This window comes from Arvicanthis niloticus, chromosome 10, assembly GCF_011762505.2.
Source record: "Arvicanthis niloticus isolate mArvNil1 chromosome 10, mArvNil1.pat.X, whole genome shotgun sequence".
Classification (NCBI taxonomy): Eukaryota; Metazoa; Chordata; class Mammalia; order Rodentia; family Muridae; genus Arvicanthis; species Arvicanthis niloticus.
Genome location: NC_047667.1, coordinates 9,226,670 through 9,249,799, shown reverse-complemented (window position 1 = coordinate 9,249,799; position 23,130 = coordinate 9,226,670). Strand labels below are relative to the sequence as shown.

The window sequence follows — 23,130 nt, the reverse complement described above, 5'->3', positions numbered from 1 at the left end:
AGCAGAGGCGGCTGCAGTAGAGACCTGGCACCTCGCCTAGATCCGACTCCCCTGCCTGCTCGCTCTGGCCAGCCACATAGCATCCCACTGCTCCAGAGCAATAGGGTCCTGGGACAATCACTTCCCTCCCCTTCAGAGAATGCAACTCTTTGGGCACTCCAGCTGGGCCAGAGCCCCCAGATCTCTGCAGATCACATGCAGTACACAGACCAGCATGTATGTGTATGCATGTGTGTCCAGGTGCCCAAGGAGGCCAGAAGAGGGTGTTGGATCCCCTGGATCTGGAGTTATAAGTGATGTGAGCAATCCGAGGTGGGTTCCAGAACCAAACTCCAGTCCTGTGCAAGAGCAGCGAGCACTTGAACTTCTGAGCCATTTCTCCAGCCTCCAGATTTTTTTTTTTAAAAAAATAAACGACAACATAGTTTATATTTCCTGCAGCTTGATTCCCATCCCCACCTCTCATTTAGGGGTACATCCTAGACATTTCCCAGGACAGAAGACAGGGATGCTCCCCTTTCTCTTTAGTAGCTGCATACTCAAAACATTGGCTTTTTCATAATTTACAAAACTATTTCTGGTTATTGTTTTTTCCAGATTACTGCATTGTATGTAAACACCAAAAAAATTCTTGCACACTTATAATCTCAGCATGTAGTATTTATATTTTTGCCCACAGTATCCATTTCCCCATACATTTGTGTGTGTGTGTGTTACTTGCATGTGTGTCAGCACACATTTGTATACAGGTTCACACATTTCTGTGTGTTTCTGCATGCAGAGGTCCTAGGTCGACTTTGGGTGTTGAAACAGGGACTCTCAGTTGAACCCAGAGCTCAATGATTGGGCTACTCTGGTAGAATAGCATGCTCTAGGGGATGCCCTGTCTCTGCCCTCTGATCCCTGGGATTTCAGACAGGCTGCCTGGCATATATGTGGGTTCTGGGGATCTGAACTCCTGGCCTCACATTTGTGAGGCAAGTTCTTTAACCACTGAGCCATCTCCACAGCCCTTCCCCACACTCTTCTCACACTCTTTTAGCTTTGGACAAGCTGATATTTTTGCTTGCATTTTCTTAAGTGGCAACTAAGTTGGGTGTGGCTCCAAATATTTATTAACCATATTTACCTCCCTCCCAGTGAATTGCTTCATTGCCTGCTTATTTTAAAAGTTAAGTGTGGTTGTACTGCCTGCAATCCTAGCACTTGGAAGGCGGAGGACCAGAAGTTAAAGGCTATTGTTACTAGCAAGTTTGAGGCCAACCTGAGGTATTTGAAATCTTGTCTCAAAAAGTTCCTTAAAAAAAAAAAGGAAAATAAATAGTTAAAAGTTGAGTTGCTGGCCTCCCGGGCAGGACCTTTATATATTCCAGATGTCATTTGGCAGAAGCACACTCTTCCTGTGCTGTCAGTCTTCACAATCTCCGTCCCTCCATTCCTCCTTCACCGCTTCTCCAGCTGTGCGAGTCCAGTTTGACCTTTCTTGCCCCGTTTGATTTTCTGATTTTTCCCATCGTGGCCTTCTGTTGGGAACTCTTGTTTGAAATAGTCTGGAAGTTAAATGATCGTCTTCCTCTTTGAGCTTTCACTTTCTAAGTGAATCTGGGTTTTCCTCATCAACCCTGTTCTTTAATGGCCAAGCCCACAGCCTGCTATAGCCCTCCAAACAGAGCGCTTGCAAGATGGTGCTGAGCTACAGGTGACTGGTAGTTCATTTGTCTGTGCATGTGTGCGTGTGTGTGTGTGTGTGTGTGTGTGTATGTGTGTGTGTGTGTGTGTCTGTGTGTGTGTGTGTCTGTGTCTGTGTGTGTGTCTGTGTATGTCTGTGTGTCTGTGTGTGTGTCTGTGTGTATGTGTCTGTGTCTCTGTGTATGTCTGTGTGCGTGTGTCTATGTATGTGTCTGTGTGTGTCTGTGTGTGTCTGTGTGTCTGTGTGTGTGTGTGCGCACATGTGTGTGTGTGCTCTCTCTTCATGTGGGCATATGCCATGGTGTGTCAGACCATGAAAGTATCTTTTATTTTTAAATGTTATTTATTAATTTTTAAAGTCCTTTTAAAGGACTTTATTTATACCTGTGTGAGTGTATGTCACATGTGAACAGCTGTCCTGAGAGGCCAGAAGAGGATGCTGGATTCCCAGGAGCTGGAGTTAAAGGTAGCTGCCTGACTATTCTCTGGAGACAGCAAATGCTTTTCTCTCCAGCCCTAGGGTATCATTTCTTTTTCTTCCAGATTCTCTCTGTAGGTCTGGCAGCCGACAGTGCTGATTCTTACCTGAACTAGTCTTTTTATTTTTAAGTTTATTTATTATCAATATATGGGTTTTTTTTTTTTTGTGTGTGTGTGTGTTGTCTGTATGTGTATGCTATATGTGTGTCTGTTTGTGTATATTATGTGTGTGTGTCTGTGTGTATGTATTCTGTGTGTGTATGAGTATGTGCACGGTGTGTGTGTGCCTGTTTATGTGTGTGCTATGTGTGTGATCTCTCTCTTTGTGTGAATGTGTGTGTGAATATATTTGTCTGTGTGTGTGTGTGCATAGAGCCAGGTGTGAGTGTGTGGAAAACAACTTGCAGGTATTGGCTCTGTCCTTCCTCTGTTGCATCTAGGGCTGGAAGTCAGGTTGTCAACTTGGTGACTAGTGACGTTAGCAGCACGGCTTCCCCACACTCGTATTGGGTGGCTCCCAACTGCCTGTAACGCCAGCTCCAGGGGGTCAGATGCACCAGTGCCCATGTGCACATACTCCCGAATAATTTATAGGTGGGAGAAAAGACCAGATCTCATGCATCTGTTTCTGGCCTCAAGCTCCCTGTGCAGCTGAGGGTGAGCTTGAACTTCTGATCTTTGGTTTTGGTCTTCGGTGATTATTATTGGTGATTAATTATCATTGGTAAAGAAACTGACTTTATTTACATGAAAACAGACAAACAACAGGGGTAAATGGTCCTAGGCTCACTTGGTAAAGTGTCTGCCACACAGGCGTGAGGAGCTGAATGCAGCTCTCCAGAACACAGGAAAAGCCAGGTAGGGCTGTGTGCACCTGGGGCCCCAGCACTGGGGAATGCAGACACGGGTGGGATCATGACGTTCATTCCTGGTTCCTCAGGAAACCCTGTCTCAAAAAATAAAGGGGGCTCTGGGGAGATGGCTTCCTGCTGAGATCGTCTACCAGAGCTTGATTCTGGAACCCATGTGATCAAGGAGAGAATCAACTCCTACAAGCTCCCCATTTATTTCCACACGTGTGCTGTGGCATGGGTGGTCACACATGCATGCATGGGCACATGCCCGAGGCCGAGTGCGCGAGAGAGACACACACACACACAGAGGACGTAAATTATTGGAATGGAAATAAATTAAAAGTAAAGACAGCGAATGACTGAGGAAAGAGCCACTGTTCACTCTCACCTCACAGATGTGCATGTGTATCTGTGTACATCCCACACTATAAAGTACACACAGCAATGTGCACACATGCCAAGCATGCATACTAAAACCACATATCTGTGTAGTGCATAATTTGATTGTCTGCATGTATGTGAAAGGACCCTGCCTCCAGCCTAGACAAATGCTGGTTCACAGAGACAAGGCTGGCGCTGGGAAGTTGTGGGCCTTTTAGGTGGTGTGAGTTCCAACCACATTCCCAGGCCACAGCTCTGCAGGAAACAGTTGGTGGCTGTAAATGAGGCCAAAGGTATTTTCAAGTTCCCGAATCATAGCCTTGTGGGGCACCTGTACCCCCATTCCTTCTATTTCCATCCCCACTCATATGTGCTTAATTATCTAGTTAATTGCTTAGCTCTCTCATTAGAAAGCACATAATTAGCATGGGGGAGTAGGGCGGATGGATGGATGCCTGGTGTGGGCAGGACCTGGAGAAGTGCAGGGAAAGCCAATCTGTGACCTTGACTTTGAGCAGCCCCAGGCCCTGCCTGGAGCTCACACCAGTGCTAATGGGCCCCAGATCATCAAGAAAACGACAGGCTATGTTCAGTCGGCTGGATTGCACAAACAGATTAAAGTACATGAGAAATACTTTGCAAAACTAGACCTATGACCCGAAAGGTTTTAAGTATAAGAACGTACAAGCCGAGACACTAAGAGATACGCAGTTAACAGTGAGTGCTAGGCCAGGTATGGTCATGCGTGCCTGGATTCCCAGCACTCAGGCTGACAGGGAGAGGCCTGAATTCTAGGCCAGCCTGGGTGACATAGTGAAACAAGTCACAAGAGAAAACAAAACCCAAACATTGCTCCAACACAACAAATCAGTCCCCACAAAGAACACAACCTGGGAGTTAGCTTTGTCAGTTGGGATCTCTGTGCAGGGATAAAGACTAGATTTCAGATCCCCAGGACCCATGTAAAAAGCTAGGCATGGAAGCCCACATCTCTGACTCTAAGGCTTGGGTGATAGAGACAGGAGGCTCCCGTGACCTTTCTGCTCAGCCAGCCTCCAGGTTCAGTGAGAGGCCCTGACTCAAGAGAGGTGGGGAGCCAGTTCGGGATGTAAGCCTTTAATCCTAGCACTTGGGGTGAGGGGCTGTGACAGTGAATGGGAAATGGCCCAATTGCCTCAGGCTTTTTAAATGCTTAGGTTTTGTTTGGGGAGGCTTAGGAGGTGTGGCCTCGCTGGAGGACCCAGCCTGTGCCCTCTGCTGTGCCTCCCAGCCATGAAGGACTCTTGTGCCCCAGGAACCGTGAGCCAGATAAACCCTTCCTTCTATAAGCTGCCTTGCTCCGGTGTTTTCTCACAGCAATAGAAAAAAAGTAAGACAGAGGTACAGGAACGTGGATCTCTGTGAGTTCAAGGCCAGTCAGGGCTACAGAGTGAATCCCTGTCTCAGAAATTTTAAAATATTTTTTTAAAAGGTTGAGGAGCCATCGAGATGGCTTGGCAGTTCCAGGGAACCCATTTAGTCACCAGTACCCATGTGGGGGGGCTGTAACTTGAGTTTGAGGGGCCCTCTTTTGGCCTCTGAGGGCACCCATGTATTTATGATACACACAACACACACACACACATATACACATAATTAGAAAACATACAGTGGACAGTGACAAAAATACCTGATGTCATTCTTTGGCCTCTGCATATGTACTATACACACATGCTATACAGATACATACAGAGACATGCTGTACATGCACTATAACACTCAGACACACTATACACACACACCATATATATGTATATATATATTTTACACACATACACATACTACACATACATGCACATACATACTATATACATAAAAATATGCATACACACTATACATACTGTACAGACACACCCATATACTACACATACACAGTGCACATATACACATATACGTACATGCATATGTACTCAAATACATACTATACACATATACACATACACACATGTACACATATGCACTATAAATACACATATACACATGGACTCACACATACATACTATGCATACACATATGCACACAGACACATACCACAGACTGTATACACACTATGCATACAGACATACACTTATACTCTACACACACAATGCACACAGTGTTTAGGCCTTCTGAGTGATTTTTTTTTTCAAGTCCACCTGACTTTAATTTTTTTCTTAAGTTTGAGACAGGGCCTTTCTTATGTATTCCAGGCTAGCCTTGAAGGCTGTATATAGCTGAAGATAGCTTTGAACTTCTGGTCATTTTCCCTCTGCTTTCTTGAGTGTTGGGATTAAAGGTCACTTCTCTTGTTTCGTTCATCCGGTCTTTCGATAATGTCATTTTTTTTTTCTCAGATGTTATTTTTGCCTCTGTTAAAGTTGATCAAGTCCTAATTTGTCTAACACCGGCCTGAGGTGTCCTCTAGGGGGTGTGTGCTGACTTCTGTTCCAATTTGTTCTCTGGTATTGGAGGCCAGGATGGTGGCTGTGTGCTGCCCCCAGTGGTGAGCCTGCGCCTACATCGCAGAGAGCTTTTGTGGGTCTCTGTCTCAGGCTGGCTTGCCTGTTAGGTGGGATGCTGAGCTACAGCTTTGCAGGGACCGCTCCCCTGCTTCAAAGGGTTTCTGGTGATCAAGGAGCCTCTTGGTTGTTGTTCGAATGTTAGTTTCTCTAACATATTCATTCAAAAAAATTTTTAAGTTGTTTAATGCACATGGATATTTTTGCCTGCTTGCATATCTGTGTCCCACATGTACGCCTGGTACCTGTGGAGCCCAGAGAATGTATCATCTCCCCTGGGACTGGAGTTACAGGCAGTTCTGACCCCCCATGTGGGTGCTTGGAATCAAACCTGGGTCCTCTGGAAGAGCAGCCAGTGCTTTTAATTGCTGACCCATCTCTCTAGTTCAGTACTGTTCTGTGTCTCCCTCCCCCGCCATCCCCCCTCACTTTGGGTGACACGTTCTGGACGGCTTGGAACTCACTTTGTGAACAAGGCTGGTCTCAAGCTCAAGAGAGTACTGAGATTAAGGGCATGCAGCACCAGAATCTTTTAATCGATTCATTTTTAAAACTACGTATTTTGTGTCTGGAGGGCGTGGCCATACCAGGGCATGTGTGTGGACGGCAGAAGACAGCTTTCGGGAATTGGTTTTCTCCTTCAACTGTGAGGGTCCTGGAGATTGAACTCAGGTTGTCTCACTTGTGAGAGACGTCCTGTCTGCTAAACCTTGTCCCCTGTCCTCTAGTGTGTTCTTTACTTGACGATGGCTCCTTTAGGGTCTTGGTTTCTCATCTGAGAAGTTGCCTCGGTTCTAGTGCTTCCCTGCGTGGTCATAGTGTCCATGCATGCATGCACACGTACATGTGTATGTGTTAGTAGTGGGGGGCAGAAGGACATGAGCGAGGAGAGAAGTACGAGTAAAGAGCTGGAGACTGAGGTCCCCAGACTGTCCCCCGTGGCACCTGTTTGACTTGGGAGTAGTTGGGAATAGGAACTTGAACAATTCATTTACTTCACCTTCCAGAAATCCTGTGGGGCTGCTGCCATTTTAAAGTGTGTGTGTGTGTGTGTGTGTGCCGGGTGGGTGGCGGTAGGTGTGTGTATGGTGAGATCAGAAGACAGCTTTAAGTGTCATTCTACTTTTAGGCAGGCTCTCTCACTCGCTCTTTAGCCGTCACACAGTTGGCTAGACTATCAGGCCACTGAACCCCCAGATCCACCTGTCACCCCCTTTTCAGTGCTGGGTCCGCACGGGCCCTGCCTCCTGAGTGCTGAGATTGAAGGTGTGAGCTTCAGGCCTCACTCTTTTTATATGGGGTCTGGAGCTTGAACTCACGTTCTCATGTATGCTCTGCCGACTGAAGCATCTCTGCCTTAGGCTGTATTGACTTTTATAAAGTGACTGGCTCCTTGCACCCATCCCTGGTGGTGCAGACTTGGGATATTTACCCCCATTTCTCCTTTCTCAGCTCTGTCCTATCCTGGTTTCCCTTGGGTAAGTGACTTTAGAGTTGCCAGACTGTCATGGCTCTCTCTCTCTCTCTCCAGGCCCTTCTCTGCTGGAATGGGTTAAGTGTTTCTAAGGTGCAGGGGAGGGCTGGAGAAATGTCTTGGTGCTAAGATGACCACCCTCAACTCTAGCCCCAGGGCATCTGACATCTCCCCTGGCCTCTGAAGTTACCACACTCATGTATGTGCACCTGCACATGCACACACACATACACACAGGTGCACATACACACACAGGCACACACACATACACACACATGGGTGCACATACACACACAGGCACACACACATACACAAAATTTAAAATGAAAATCAAACATTTAAAGTGTAAGGATGTCTGTCATATGTCATTTGATGGGTAGGACACACACCCTCTCTAATCACCTTGTCTCTGCCACCTGCAGCTCCTCATCTGGGCCATCTGTCCGTGTGTCACCATCTCAGACCAGCAGGATGGCTGCCAACAAAGGCAGGAGCCAGGGCTCCCTGGTGCTTCACAAGGTCATCATGGTTGGCAGCGGAGGGGTCGGCAAGTCAGCCCTGACACTTCAGTTCATGTATGACGAGGTAAGAGATGCCAGCACAGGCTGCACCTGCTGTGACATCACGTGTGTCTGCTCCAGGTGTGTTCTATGTCCCTTTCCCCGTGGAGTGTTTGAATAGCTTCAAGGAGGGGGTCTCGGCAGAAGATTCCGGTTGCTGACCTAGCGGTGATTTTAGTGGTAGTAGAATTTGAAGGAGTTTCTCTGCACACTGTATTTCCAGCGTTATGTGTGCTTTCTGAGATAGGAACAAGGGAAAGACAGAAGCTTCTGTATATGCGCTATAACTTAATTTTCTATCTTAAATTATGTGCATGTGGAAAAATGTGTATGTGTGTATGGAGGGCGGGGTTGTGTACAAAAGTGCAGTTGCCTTCAGAGGCCAGAAGAGGGCATTGGATGCCCTGGAGATGTACGCAGTTGGAGTTGCTCAGTGTGTGTTCTGCGGACCAAATTCCTGTCGTCTCCAAGAGCAGCGGGTACTTGTCTCCACTGGGCCATCTCTCCAACTCCAACATTTTTTTTTAAAAGATAGAATATCCTGTAGCTCAGGCTGGCCTGGAACTCACTTATAGCCAGGGATGACCTTGAGCTTCTGATCTTCCTATGCCTCCCCTTGCTGGGATGATAGGTTGTGCCACCTTGCCTAGTTTATGAAGCTCTTAGGATGGCGCTCGGGGCTTTGCATGTGAGAGGTGGGCACTCAACCAACTGAGCTACTCCCCAGCACCAGGTCTTGAATGTCTCCGAAAGGGTTGAATATTGAGGAACGGACCCTCAGCCTACAGCACCTTGGGGAGTTGAGTTCAGCTAGAGAGGTTAGGTCATCAGAAGTGTGTCCTTAAACAAGATAGCAGAGTCCCACTCCCTTCCTGGCTTTCCTCTGCTTCCTGGTTGCTGGGAGGTGAGAAGCCATTCCTGTTGTTTCTCTCTTACCACCTACTCTGCCTCACCTCGGGCCATAAGGACTGTGGAGTGAAGCTCTGAAGCCATCAGTCAAAAATGAACCTCTTCTCTTTTATTAATTTTATGGTGTGTGTGTGTGTGTGCACGCGCGCACACACACACACACACACACACACACACATGGACATGGAAGCACAGAGGACAACCTTACTCGTCATTCTTCAGGAACTGTCCACCTTAACTTTTGAGGCAGGGTCTCACCGCCTGGAGCTCTCTGAGGTAAGAGCTGACTGGCCAGTGAACAGCAGGGATTGCCTTTCTCTGTCTCCCAGCACTGAGATCACAAGCACTCATGGCCACACCCAGCTTTATATATGGGTTCCGGGGCTTGAACTCACTTTTACCAAGTCAGCCATCTCCAACCCCAGTCCTCTGACCATTTACACTGGCAACCTGCTTTCGTCCTGGAGTGGAGTTTAGACAGACATAAATCTCAGCAGAGGCAGGGCTGGAGAGAACATCGAGGAGGATTCCTGGAGTTCTGGCCATCAAGTCGTTGTGCCAAATCCAAGTTCAAGAGTCTTCTTCCAGCCGAAGCTTCTCTTATCATGGCTGCAGATATGAGAGAGATTAGGAGAGCCTTGTCTGGACAAGAACTCGGTTGTGTGTCTGCATGTGTGTCTGTGTATGTGTGTGTGTGCCTGTGTGTCTGCATGTGTGTGTGTCTGCGTGTGTATGTGTGTATGCATGTCACACCAAACTGGAGGTCAGAGGACAACAGGGACGAGTCAATTCTCTCTCTCTCATGAACCCCGCATGGGTCCTGGATTCAAACTCCCAGGTTTTCAGCTTGGAGACATCCACCCACTGAGCCATCTTGCTGACCCCAAATTCACTCTTTCGTCATTCTAATCAGGTGCGATCATGTATACCTGTAATCCCAATACTCCGGAGGCTGAGGCAGGAGGATCATGAGTTAGAGGCCAGCCAGGGCTTTGTAGCAAAGCCCTGTGTCAAGAAAAGAAAATATAAAACAATGAATCGTTGTCTTGGGCACTTTCCTGTTGCTGTAATATTAAACCTTGACAAAAGCAACTTAAAGGAAAAAGGCTCCTGCAGACACTAATCTGTTATGTTGGCGATAGCACGGCAGCAGGAGCAGGTGGCTGGCTGCTCACACTGCAGCCACACTCAGAAAGCCAGCAGGAAGTGGGGCAGGATATTAATCTCCAAGGCCACCTTCAGTGACCAACTTCCTTCCGGAAGGCTCCTTTTCCTAAAATCTCCACCACCTTCCCAGATGGTGCCACCTTTTCTGATATCGCCCTTTGATTTGTCAAAGTTTTACATTTTCAAATTTTTAATTTATTTTATATGTATTGGTGTTATGCCTGTGTGGATGTCTGTGTACCACACATGTGTAGTACCCACAGAGGCCAGAAGAGGGCATCAGATTCCCTGGAACTGGAGTTGTATACAGAAAGTTGAGCTGCCATGCTGGGAATTGAACCTGGTTCTTGGAAGAGTTCGACTGCTGAGCCATCTCTCCAGCCCTGAAAGTTTTAAGTTTTAGTGAAGTCCAGTTTAGAGTGTGTGTGTGTGTGTGTATGTGTGTGTGTGTCTGTGTGTGTTTGTCTGTCTGTGTGTGTCTGTGTGTGTTTGACATGTGAGGTACAAGTGTGGAGGTCAGAGGAAACTTGCATGACTGAGTTTCTTCTTCCACCATGTGAGTCCCAGGGATGGAATTCATGTCAGGCTTAGTGACAGGCACCTTTCCCTGAGCCATCCATCTCACGGGCCCCCAGTTTATTTCTACTTTGTTACTTGTGCTTTGGTATCGTTCCTAAGACTTTATGGCCGAGTCAGGCTCACTGACGGTCGTGCTGTTTCCTTCTTTCTTATATCCAGACTGTTGCTGTTTTGAGTTAGTCACTATGTTTTATGTGCCCTGCGTAAGAAGTCCAGTGATACCCACCCCTTGTACTATCCCGCTGTTCGCGTCACTGCTTAGCTGTTATGTTTTTCTGTCCTTTTTTATTTACACGTAACCATGGAGACCAGATGAAGGCATCAGATCTCCTGGACGATGCGTAAGAGCAGGGAGTGCTGTTGATCACTGAGCCATCTCTCCAGCTCTCAGTTTGTTTTTTGAGACAAGCTTCCTCTCTCTCTTTCTCTGTAGCTTTAGCTGGACTGGAACTTGCTATGTAGACCAGGATGGCCTCAACATTGAGATCTACCTGTAGCCAGGCAGTGATGGTGCACGCCTTTAGTCTCAGGACTTGGGAGGCAGAGGCAGGCCGGCAGATCTCTGAGTTCGAGGCCAGCCTGGTCTATAGAGTGAGTTCCAGGACAATCAGGGCTACACAAGAAAACCTTGTCTTAAAACAAAGAAACAAACAAACAAAAACAAAACAAAAACCAAACAAAACCAAAAAAGATCCCTCTGTCTTTGCCTTCCAAGTGATGGCACGAAAGGCATGTGCCACCATGCCCAGCGTCCATCCCTCATTTTTAAAAAATAAATTTCAGATTTATTCTGTAACAGTTTATACACGCATATACTCTGTGTGGACTGAATTCATTCTCCACTCTCCTGTTTTCCCTCCTCCAGCTCTCACTTCCTAGTTCTGAGGAGACTCATCTATCTCCATGTCTACTCTGTGTGACCTGTGGAGTTCAGTTAGGGGTGCTTACATGGGCATCATAGGGCTGGTGTATTTTGAGGCACAGTAACGGTAGTTGCTCAGGTTAGCCCCAAACCTAGCCTCACCAGTGCTGGGCCTGGCTGAGATAGCTCAGTGGGTAAGGCAATTACCATGCAAGTGCGAGTCTGAACCCCTAGAGCCCATGTAGAACCTGAACATAGTCTGTGATTCCAGGACTTCTGTGTGAAGATCAGGGTGCAGCAGGAGACTCCCTAGAAGCTGGCCCAGCACATGCACAGTGTCAAGCAACAGGGAGAGACCCTGCCTCACAAGCAAGGGGGGAGGCAAAGGCTGACGCCCAAGGTCATCCTGTGACCTCCATGTATGTGCAGCACAGACTCTCCCATACTCCTACCTACATACACACTCACACACACACTCTCACACACAAACACACATACATGCACACACAAACACATGTACACACATACACATATACACACATGTACACACATACACACATGTACACACAAACACATACAAACACACATATACCTACACACACATGTACACACAAATACACATATATACACATAAACACACATACACACATGCACACACAAACATACATACACACACAAACATACACTATACACACAAACATACATATACACAGAAACACACACATACAGACGCATATACACATGCGTACAAACATATGCACATAAACACACAGCCATACACACATATACATGTAAACGCACACATATTCACACACTAAATAAATGTAATTAAAAATTTTTTAAAGGGACTGCATTTTATCAAGCGTTTGCTAAAGTCTCATGAATTAGTTAATTTATGTGTGTGTGTGTCTTTATTTTTTAAAAAAAAACATTTGGAGAGGCTAAGTTGCTTCTATTTTTCTTCTTGGCAGCTTTTGAATTTGTTTTGTCTTGGGGGGGGGGATACATCCTTATATACATAGGTAATAATCTCTACTGGTGGCCTGCTGCAGAAGGACACTGTTATTCTAGAGTTTTCTACATGCCCATATATAGTTCCCTTCCTCTTCTTTCCCAACAGTGAAGCCTGCGGCTGTGTAGCCAGCCTTAGCTTTCCCAACAGTGAAGCCTGCGGCTGTGTAGCCAGCCTTAGCTGAGCACGGAGCATCTGAGTGGGCCTTCATCTTTTGTGATGCCCTTTGGTGCCAACTGTGGCCTTGATTTTTGGGCCAGCGTTTCTGGAAATTAGATTCCTAACAGCTACATGTGGGGAGTCAGAGGATAAAGGACTTCTCGTTTTATCAGATGTTGACAAACCTGTCCGTGGGATGGTCCTGTCCCCTATCCCACAGGGAGCAAAATGTCTCTCCCCAGAGCGTGTCTCAGGGAAGCTCTTTCCCCCTCTCTCCTGCTCTCTCTTCTCTCCCTTCTCTCTCCCTCCTTCCTTTCTTTTGCACTAGTGAGGAGGGCATGTCTCCATGCTGGCTTTGGATGCTCTGTGGGATGGCAATGCCTCCCATCGGTGTATGTTAAAGAGGAGTGCGCTGTGCGCTGTGCGCTGTGCGCTGTGCGCTGTGCGCTGTGCGCTGTGCGCTGTGCGCTGTGCGCTGTGCGCTGTGCGCTGTGCGCTGTGCGCTGTGCGCTGTGCGCTGTGCGCTGTGCGCTGTGCGCTGTGCGCTGTGCGCTGTGCGCTGTGCGCTGTGCGCTGTGCGCTGTGTGCAGCTGAGGTCTGGTTAGTGCTTGCATTGTGCCATGCCGAGCCGTGCCATGCCGTGCAGTGCCGTGCCATGCCGAGCCGTGCCGTGCCGTGCCGTGCCGTGCCGTGCCGTGCCGTGCCGAGCCGTGCCGTGCCGTGCCGTGCCGTGCCGTGCCGTGCCGTGCCGTGCCGTGCCGTGCCGTGCCGTGCTGTGCCTCGCCTCTGTTGTTTTTCATTCTTGGGAAATCTAATTTATCAATTTTTTTTTACATGGCTTCTGGACTTTGAGTCATAGTTTAAAAAGGCCTTCTCTACTTCAAGGTAATAAGGTGCTCACTGTGTCTACTTTCATTCAGTGCTTGACTGGATTTATTTATTAATTTACCTCTGTGTGTGTGTGTGCATGTTCATGTGTGCAGATGCATGTGCTGGTGTGTGCACATACATGTGAATGCACATGCTTGTGTGCCTACAGAGGCCAGAGAACACCACCAGGTAATGCTCCTCAGACATGATCTACCTTGTTTTTGAGACAAGGTCTCTCATTGGCTTGGGGTTCACTGGGTAGGCTGGCCTTAGTTGGTTTTAGCTGGCCTTAGCTGGCCTTAGTTGGCCAGTGTCACCTGTCCTTGTATCCCACGACTGGGATTATAAGCGTGCACTATTACTGTGTCTCTTGTTTTTAAAGATTTATTTTTATTATTTTTAGTTACATGTACTGGCATGTAACTGTGTGTGTATACGAGCCCAGGTGTTCATGCTTGCTGGACCCACTGGATCCCCTGGAGTGCCCAAGGGTACTGTGGCCTGAACTTGGGTCCTCAGGAGGACACATCGTGTGTACTCTTAACTGCTGAGGCCTCTCTCCAGCCTCTGGTTTTTGTTGTTTGTTTTTAAAGTGGGATGTGGGGGTCACGCTCAGCTCTTCATACTTGATAACCACCACGTTCTCCACTAAGCCACCTCCAGCCCCTCCGCTGGTTCATTTACACTCTTGCTCCTCTTGGCAGATTCCTCTGGGCTGCATTATATACTTCTGTTCATTATAAATACGGGTTCCTGAGATTACCTTTGCTGTTGTCTGTATTATAATTTTACATTGTATTTCTGTGCCTAGTGCTTGCCTTTCTTATCTGCAAAGCGGGGCTATCTGGACCCTGTTGTTGAAAGCTTAAAAAAAAAAAAAAAAAAGAAGAACCAAGAGCTATCAAGAAAGGAGGGGTCCCCAAGCATGGCGGCGCATGCTTCTAATTCCAGTATTTGGAAGGCAGACAGGAGGCTCAGTAGTTCAATACCAGCCTGAGCCGCACAGTGTGACTCCTGTCAAAGGATGGAAGTGTGGAAGGAAGGAGGGAGGGAGGGAAGGAAGGAAGGGTTGTTTGTATTCTTCAGTGTCTTCTCTGATGTAATATCTCTAGGCTCTTAGTGAATACAGCGCTGATTGTAAAGCATTCAGATGTGGAATCTGGGTGCCCACTCCGTAATTCTTACTGTTTCCCCAGTTTGTAGAAGACTATGAGCCCACCAAAGCTGACAGTTACAGAAAGAAGGTGGTTCTCGACGGGGAAGAAGTTCAGATAGACATCCTGGACACAGCCGGCCAGGAGGACTATGCAGCCATCCGTGACAACTACTTCCGAAGCGGAGAAGGCTTTCTGCTGGTGTTCTCCATCACGGAGCACGAGTCTTTCACCGCCACAGCCGAGTTCAGGTGTGCTTGACTGGGGAGAGCCTGGCCCTGAGCCTCCTGCCGGGAGGCTGAGGCTTCGAGTGATCCGGGCTGAGTGGCTGGTGATGAGGAACTCTGTCTCAGGGTTCTCTGAACCTTTGTACACTTTGGGGACCATTGCTTCTGTTTCTTTGGGCATCCATGTTTTAGGGTTTCTGCACATATCTTTTTTTTAAAGGTGTACTTACTTTTATTTATGTGCACTGTACATGTATGTCTCTGTACCGAGTGTGTGCAGTACATACAAAGGCCAGAGGGTTGTGAGTGTGCCAGCAGACCCCAAGGCCTCTGCAAGAGCAGCCAGTGGTCCCAACTCTAAATTCTGTTATAAAGAAACAGTGAGCATTGGGGTGTACTTCCTCTGTAACTGGCCCTTCACCACACAAACATTCCGTTTTCTTATATAATTGCAGTTTTTCTTTCCATTTACTCTCCTTGAGAACATTTCTGTGTTAATCTATTTTTCCACTGCTCTGACAAAATACTCTAGCTAGTCAGCTTATCAGAAAAGAAGTTACTCTGGTTTGTGGTTTCCGAGGCTACCATCTCTGATCATGTGTTGCTCTGGGTCTGGGCCTGGGAGGGACCGTGCAGCATGGGGTTGTTGCTAAAGGCTTGTGCAGCACACGGCAGCTGGAATGTTAAAGAGGGAGTCTAGAGTCCTAGTGTCCCCTTTCAGAGACCTAGCTTCTTCCCACCAGGCCTTGCCTCCTAAAGGTTCAAGCGTTTTTCAGTAGTGCTGAGCCTGGACACTGAGCCTAAAACACATTTGGGGGAATATTTGAGATCAGAAGCATGAATATCCATAGTCTGGGACAACTTGAAACTCACTTTAAGGCCAGGTTGGCCTTGAACTTAGAGAAATCCACCTGTGTCTACTTCCCAAGTACAGGGATTAAAGGTGTGTGTCACCACACCTGGAAGGTGACATTTTGTTTTAAGAACTCACTTGAGTAGAGGCCAGAGCTAAGGAAAACCAAGTCCTATAGTTTTCCCCTGTAATCTTTCTTACTTTCATTTTTATTTATTTTATATGTATGGGTATTTTGTCTGCATATGTGTCTGTGTACCACATACATACCTGGCACCTGTGGAAGCCAGAAGTGGGCATTGGCTGCTCTGGGACTAGAGTTACAGAAGGTTGTGAGCTACCATGTGGGTGCAGGGGATTGAACCTGGGTCCTCAGGAAGAGCAGCCAGTGTACTTGACCACTGAGACACCTCTCTAGTCATTATATGAATGTGTGTGTGTGTGTGTGTGTGTGTGTGTGTGTGTGTGTAAGGGTCAACCTTAACTGTTGTCACTGTCCACATCATTTTTTTGAAGCAATGTCTCAAGTTGGCTGCTGAGCAGGTCCAGAGATCCCCCTGCCTCCACCCTCCTGGTGCTGAGAACACAGGGCCTGTTACCAGCTGTCCTGTCTGACTTTTTATGTGGGTTCTTGGGGACAAACTTCACTCGGCCATCTACCCAGCTCCCTTTCTCCTTCCTTTAAGAATGTTTTTATTAGTATTTGTGTGGGGTGGCGTGTGTGTGCATGTATGTGTATTCGTACCACAGAGAACACGTGGAGGTCCGGGAGGACTTGCGGAAGTCAGCTCTCTCCTGCCACGTGGGTCCCAGGGATTGAACTCAGGTAGTCACGCGTGGTGGCAAGCCCCTTCCTAGCTGAGTCATGTCGATAGTGCCTAAGCTTTCACGGGTTCTTTCTTGTCACGCACGAGGTCAGATGACTGACCAAAGGTACAGAGAGCCAGCTAAACATTTCCCGAGGTTTGGAAGGCAGCCTTGGTGAGCCAGGGAAGTGACAAGAGAAGAGAAGGCAGACGCTAAGACTGGACGTCTGGTCGTGCCTGTGGTCTCTGGTCTCTAAAGAGCTGAGGGTCCTGGCTTTCTTTCTGCAGCTGCATTGCGGTGTGTATGGAGGAGACGAACAGCATAGGACTCGTCGTGAGCAGTTGCCGCTGTAGATTTTTTGAGCGTTCAGGAAGCTTCTATGTGAATAGAACTTGCGATCACAACTTTGATTCCTCTTCCTAACCTGATTTTGATGCCATCCTGAAGATAAAACACATTACACGGACACACTGCCTTCTTTTTTCCCTTGTGCCTGTGTTGAAATTATTAAGCATTTTTATGAACTTTAAGTTTGATGGGGTTTTTTATTTTGTTTGTTTGTTGGTTGTTGTTGTTGTTTTTAAGTAGTGTCTCGTATAGCCCAGGTTAGCCTTAAACTTACTATGTAGTCAAGATGACCATGAACTTCTGGTCTCCTTGTCCCTACTGCGTACTGGGTTTACAGGCATGTGCCACCATGCCTGTCTATAGCGTGCTGAGACGGAGCTGGGGTTCCGTGTGCGCAGGGAAAGCACCTGCCAGCTGGGCCACATCCTGGGAATTCACAGACGGTTCTTCCTGAACTTCCCTCTCCACCCTTTTCTTTTCCCCCATAGCTGGGGGACACTGTTGAGATGCAGACTCCTGACTTCCTTTGTAGCCTCTTTTGTAGGAGTGTGGGCCAGAGAATCTGCAGCTGGAGAGAGACCAGATGATAGTGATGGCAGAAAGCCGAGGGCCAGCCTGGAAAGGCCCCTAACAGGAGAGACCCAGTTTGATATCTTCCCAATGGAATGATTTCTCTTGTTCTTTAGCCAAGCTTTCTAGATGCCCAATAAACGCCGAGGCACACGGCAGCTAATTGTAAAGCTGACTTCATATGCTGGCTTTAAAATAAAACAAAGCAAAGCAACTTTATTTATACGTGGGGCTGTGCATGCACCTCCACATACATGGAGGACGGAGGACAACCTGCGGGAGCTGGTTTTCACCACTCACAGGGTAAATCGAACTCCGGTCCTCAGGCTGCGTGGAGGCTAGCACTCAGCCTCTGAGCCTTCCCAGTGCCTCTCCCTCTTACTTTCCTAACCACACCGTTCTTGACCACCGTCCCCAGGGAACAGATTCTCCGAGTCAAGGCCGAGGAGGATAAGATCCCGCTACTGGTTGTGGGCAACAAGTCGGACCTGGAGGAGCGGAGGCAGGTGCCCGTGGATGAGGCCCGAGGCAAAGCGGAAGAGTGGGGTGTGCAGTATGTGGAGACATCTGCAAAGACCCGCGTCAACGTGGACAAGGTAGGATGAGTTCTGGAGGTTTCTCAGAATCTGGCTTTCACTGTCTCAAGACACAGCTGCCTCGCTTGCTTGGATTTTAATTTTATTTTAACTGTGTGTGTGTGTGTGTGTGTGTGTGTGTGTGTCTATGTAGGGGTGTACACATGTGAATGTAGGTGCTCACAGAAACAAGAAGAGGTCATAGAATTCCCTGGAATTGAAGTTGCAGGTGGTTGTGAACTGTCTGATGTGGGTACTGGGAACTGAATTCAGGTCTTCTGCAAGAATGGCACTCTGTCCTGACCACTCAGCCACTGCCCCTCCTGTTCCTTCTTCTCTTCCTCTTCTTCCTCCTCCTCTCTCTCCTCCTCCTCGTCCTCATTCTTCTCTTCCTCCTGCTCTTCTCCTCTTCCTCCTCCTCTTTCTGCTCATTCTCATTTTCCTCCTTCTCTCTCCTCCAGGGTGTCATAATACCCGCAGTCTGGCCTCAAGCTTGGTTATGTAGCCAGTGTTGACCTTGGTCTTCTGATTCTCCTGCCTCCGTCTCCCAAGTGCTGACATTACAGGTTGGTGCCACCACAATTGGCTTGTCATTTTCCATTTTTCTTTTTTTCATCTTTTTTGTCTTTTTGATAGTCTCACACATGCTAGCCCAGAGCTCTGTATGTAGCCGAGGAGAACCTTGAACTTCCAATCTTCCAGCTTCCGTGCCTCTACCTTCCAGTGTTTGGATGACAGGTGTGCGCCATAGCACCTGGTTTGTGCAGAGCTGGGGATGGAACCCAGGGCTCTACACAAACACATGACCACCCTGTGGTTTCTGTTTTTCATCAGAGTTCAGTGTTAGCACACAGTTGAAGTAAGAGCCTTACAGCTGAACTTCACTCCGTTTTCATAGGCAATGGTGTGGACTCTTACTTCACTTCCTGGACTTGTGAAATCAGGGCAGAGCCAGGCAGGCAGAAGGGCTGTGTGCACCCAGTTATGCCCAGCCACAGATCTCTCTGCCTCTTCTCTCCTTTTGCTCAGTTCACACTGTAGCCCAGGCTAGTGCTGTGGGACGTCATTCTTCCTCTTTGTGCCCCACTAGGGAGAGCTGGTTGATGAGCTGGTTCTGGAGGAGGAGGAGCTCTCTCTCTCTCTCTCTTTCTCTCTTTTTCTCTGTGTGTGTGTGTTTGTTTTAATTTTTTTCCGTATTAAAAAATTGACAAGGTCTTTTCTACTCTAGGCCAACCTCTAGCTCAATCTGTAGCTGAGGAGGACTTTGAACTCCTGATCTCCACTTCCTGTGTTATAGGATTACAGGTGTGCACCACCATGCCTGGTTTGTGCAGTGCTGTGCATCCCACCACACTGTGTGCACGCCAGGCAGGTGCTCTGCCACCTGAGCCCCAGCCCAGCCCTTGTGTGCTCTTGCCTTTGGTTCGTCTCTGGGAATCAGCTCAGAGCTGGTGGAGATGGAAAAGCCAGTGTTCTTTGTCCTGCTTCCAGTTTCTGAGGGAAATCTCCAGTGTGTCTTTGCAGGAAGCATATTTTGTCTGCCAGGGTTTAATCAGTCCCTTGGTGATTGTTGGTAGCAGAGGGAGAGACCCAAACCTCAGTGACAAATGATAACGCCCGTCTAGATAACTCAGAGTGGCTTGTCTTTCTTGATAAAATTCCTCTTGGCAATGGGTTGGTGGTGGAGGGGTGGAATAGGGGTGTGGGGTGGGGATTTGGGGCTGTAGGTACGTGAGGAGGAACACTGTGATAAGACTTTTCTTTCCTGCTTCTCCCAGCTCTTCCTCATTCCTGCCCCCTTGCTTTCCCAGATTTGTCCTTGGTGGCTTTCAAAGTAGGATTTGGGGAGGGGCGAATCATTTACAATGGCATTTCTAGCCTTGTAGTCAAACAAGGTAAGGTGACATGGGACAAAGAGAGACCCACCCTTTATTTCTTGTGTGTGTGTGTACACATATTCATACCATTACATGTATGTGGAGGTCAGAGAACAACTTGTGCTAACAATTCTATCCTCTTACCACGTGGATCTCAAGTACTGAATTCAGGTCATCATGCTTAGTGGCAAGGGATTCTACCTGATGAGCCCGTCCTTTACCTTTCCGGAAATAGGAAGCATAGACTCAGGTGATTGCCCTCTCAATGTTTGAATTTCACACACCATTCTAGAACCGTGCTTGCAAAAGCATATTTTACCCTTATTATATAATTAAGATAAGATCCGGTGGATGGTGGCAGGCTCGTCCTGTCCACGGCAGCTGTATGGAATGGCAGGGCTCTGCTTTTGGGAGAGGGGAGGGTTTCATTAAAGCTGATTCTCACTGCTGTCGACTCCTTGTTACTTTTTTGTTGTTGGTGCTTTGTTTTTAATGAAACAGACTCATAAACATGAGTTTGGGGCTGGAGGTGGACTTAGTTGATAGAACCCTCGCCTGGGTTCTGTCAGTGTCACGTAACCCAGCCCCGCGTATATGGGAGGACCAGGATTCATGGCTGGCTATGCACAGCCAGTTGAGGCCAGCTTGGGCTACAGGAGAGCCTGTCTGTCTGTCTGAATGAATGAATGAATGAATGGGCATTGGGACTCCGTGCCATAGAGCTGAGTGTATCCCCGCCCCTCTCATTCTTTTCTCTCTTCCCTCCCGCTGCCAGGTGTTCTTTGATCTGATGAGAGAAATCCGGGCAAAAAAGATGTCGGAAAACAAGGACAAGAATGGCAGGAAAAGCAGCAAGAGCAAGAAGAGCTTCAAGGATCGGTGCTGCTTGCTGTGAGCAGGCTGCGGACACAGCAGAGTGGGCCACAGTGCAGCGCAGTGAGCCCGAGGTGGCCTCCCGGCTGGCTGGCCCCGGCTGGCTCCCTGCTCTCCGCAGCTGCATTCACTACCACTTCTTGAGTTGGGACAGATATCCCCGCATCGGTGGCTGGCAGAAGAGTCTGTGTAATGCATCTGTTAACTTCGCCAGGAGCTTTGAGAGTCTGCCCCCCTCCCACCCTTCCTGAACCGTGACTGCCACCAGCTCTAGGGTCTTAGTGCCCGAGATCAGGAGCCCGAGATGTGACGACAAGAAAGTATTGCCAGCTTATTCCCCTCGTTCTGGGACATGGTCATCTTTGTTAGAAAATCTAAATGCTTCATATTAGCTGGGCATGGTGGTGCACCCCTGTAGTCCCAGAACTCTAGAAGGTAAGGCAGGGAGGGTATCCTGAACCCAAGGCCAGCCTGGACTACCTAGCAAGACCCTGTCTCTAGAAGAAAAAAATAATTAACATCTTATTTTCTTAGATTTTAAAAAAGGATCTCCGGCAAGGCCCCTCATCCGTTCTTACCAGTTTAGAAGTAGACAGGGAAAAAAAAAAATCAAAGCTCAGGTATTACTGAAAAAAGCCAAAACGATTTGTTTCTCTCCTTTCTTTCTTTCTTTCTTTCTTTCTTTCTTTCTTTCTTTCTTTCTTTCTTTCTTTCTTTCTTTCTTTCTTTCTTTCTTTCTTTCTTTCAGATAAACTGTAGCTTGAAAGCAGAATTAGAAAGATGAACTTCACTTGGGCCAGATAGGCTGAACCAAGCTTCCTGGCTCCTAGAGAAAGTGGGATGCTGTTCTCTTCATATTTAAATGCCAGCCAGGTGCTGGCTGTGGGCTTTCCCTCCTCAACACCCTTACTTAGTGAGCACCCTTACTTAGTGAGTGTGTGGGGGAGATGCAGGCCAGTGCCCCACAGCGGGCTTGCCTTTTCTGACTAGGTCATTTCACATCTTCTGGTTCCCTCCCACACCAGCCATAGGCCTGTTCTTCCTTCTGAAAAATGTGACCAGTTCGAACTATGTCCCAGAACATGGGACCTGGCGCCAGCTACCTCTCTAGACTCCCGGTGACTCTCAATTTACAAGCAGAAGAGGGGAAGGCTTAGAAGGGTCATCTCCTGTAGCTCCCAGCAGCTGATTCTGATGGCACTGAGATGAACCAGGTTCCAGAGGCCTCTCTGTTAAGCTTCCTAACAGGAAAAGGGGCTCTGGGACAGGGGCCTGCCACAGAGCACACACTCCTCCCATTTTCCAGAAGTGAACATTTCATGTTTAGGTGTCGAATGTGAATCTGGGTGGGGAGAGGGGGAGCCCTTCAAATGGATGGTTTTTTGGCTTTTGGGTTGTTTTTTGTTTTTTTTTTTTTTATAGAGGTTATGGGAACCAAGGTCTGATCCCTGGAAACTGATCTGGTGTCACTTCCAAAGAATCATGGGCTTTTTCGAATAAAAAAATTTACACTTTTCAGGATTTCGCCCTCTTTCCTGCGTGCCACCAAACAGAACGCTCAGGGAAAGGAATTGGCGGTTACTCGTTATTCTCAGCAGCCGTGCCGCCCGTATCAGACAAGCGTCACTTCGATGGGAAACACAACTATAAATACAAGCAATAACTGTAGCTTCATCTCCCCTGTGGGAGACATTTCCATCCTCCTTCACAGATAAAACCCTGAAGATAATTACACCCAAGCGCTAACAGGCAGCCCTGTCAATCAAAGATTTCGCTGACATAAGGATGTCTCTGTGAGAGAGATGACTCAGTAAGAGCAGGCGCTACAAAAGCCTGGGGACCTGGGTTTGAATTCCTGCACATGTAAAAAGCCAGGGGGGAGGGGGGGGCCGCTGTGCATGTCTGTCACCAGAGTGCCACGGAGTGACTGGAGGCAGGAGGATTGCTGGCACTGGCTGGTTGTTAGACAATCACCAGGTTCAGTGGAGGCTCCATCTCAGAGGAAGAAGGTGCGTGTGCTGGAGCACCCTCCCTCAGCGCGTACACACACCACACACCTGAGCTGCCGTACACACATGTGAGGCGGGAGCATGCTCCCTCAGCACGTACACACACCACACACCTGAGCTGCCGTACACACATGTGAGGTGTCAAAGAAGACTACACTGCCTATTAAATGGACCCATCTCCACTGCACTGACAGAAATGTGCTTACTAAGCTAGAACAGTTTTGGTATGTAAATTTATTTCATTTGTGTGTATGAATGCATATGATGTAGGCATGTGTGGACACAGGTGCCACCGTGTACTATG

At 47.9% G+C, this 23,130-nt stretch overlaps 1 protein-coding gene across 1 annotated transcript in view; it reads left to right on the top strand.

The window, feature by feature from the left end:
- The window catches only part of Ralb (RAS like proto-oncogene B), a 38,764-nt gene extending 16,429 nt beyond the window's left edge, over positions 1-22,335 (top strand). The window contains exons 2-5 of the mRNA XM_034513634.1: positions 7,838-8,000; positions 14,730-14,938; positions 17,911-18,088; positions 20,720-22,335. Coding sequence (XP_034369525.1) covers positions 7,887-8,000; positions 14,730-14,938; positions 17,911-18,088; positions 20,720-20,839 — 621 coding nt within the window. The 5' untranslated portion in view covers positions 7,838-7,886 and the 3' untranslated portion in view covers positions 20,840-22,335. The remainder of the gene's footprint in view (positions 1-7,837; positions 8,001-14,729; positions 14,939-17,910; positions 18,089-20,719) is intronic.
- Positions 22,336-23,130: the final 795 nt, after the last annotated feature.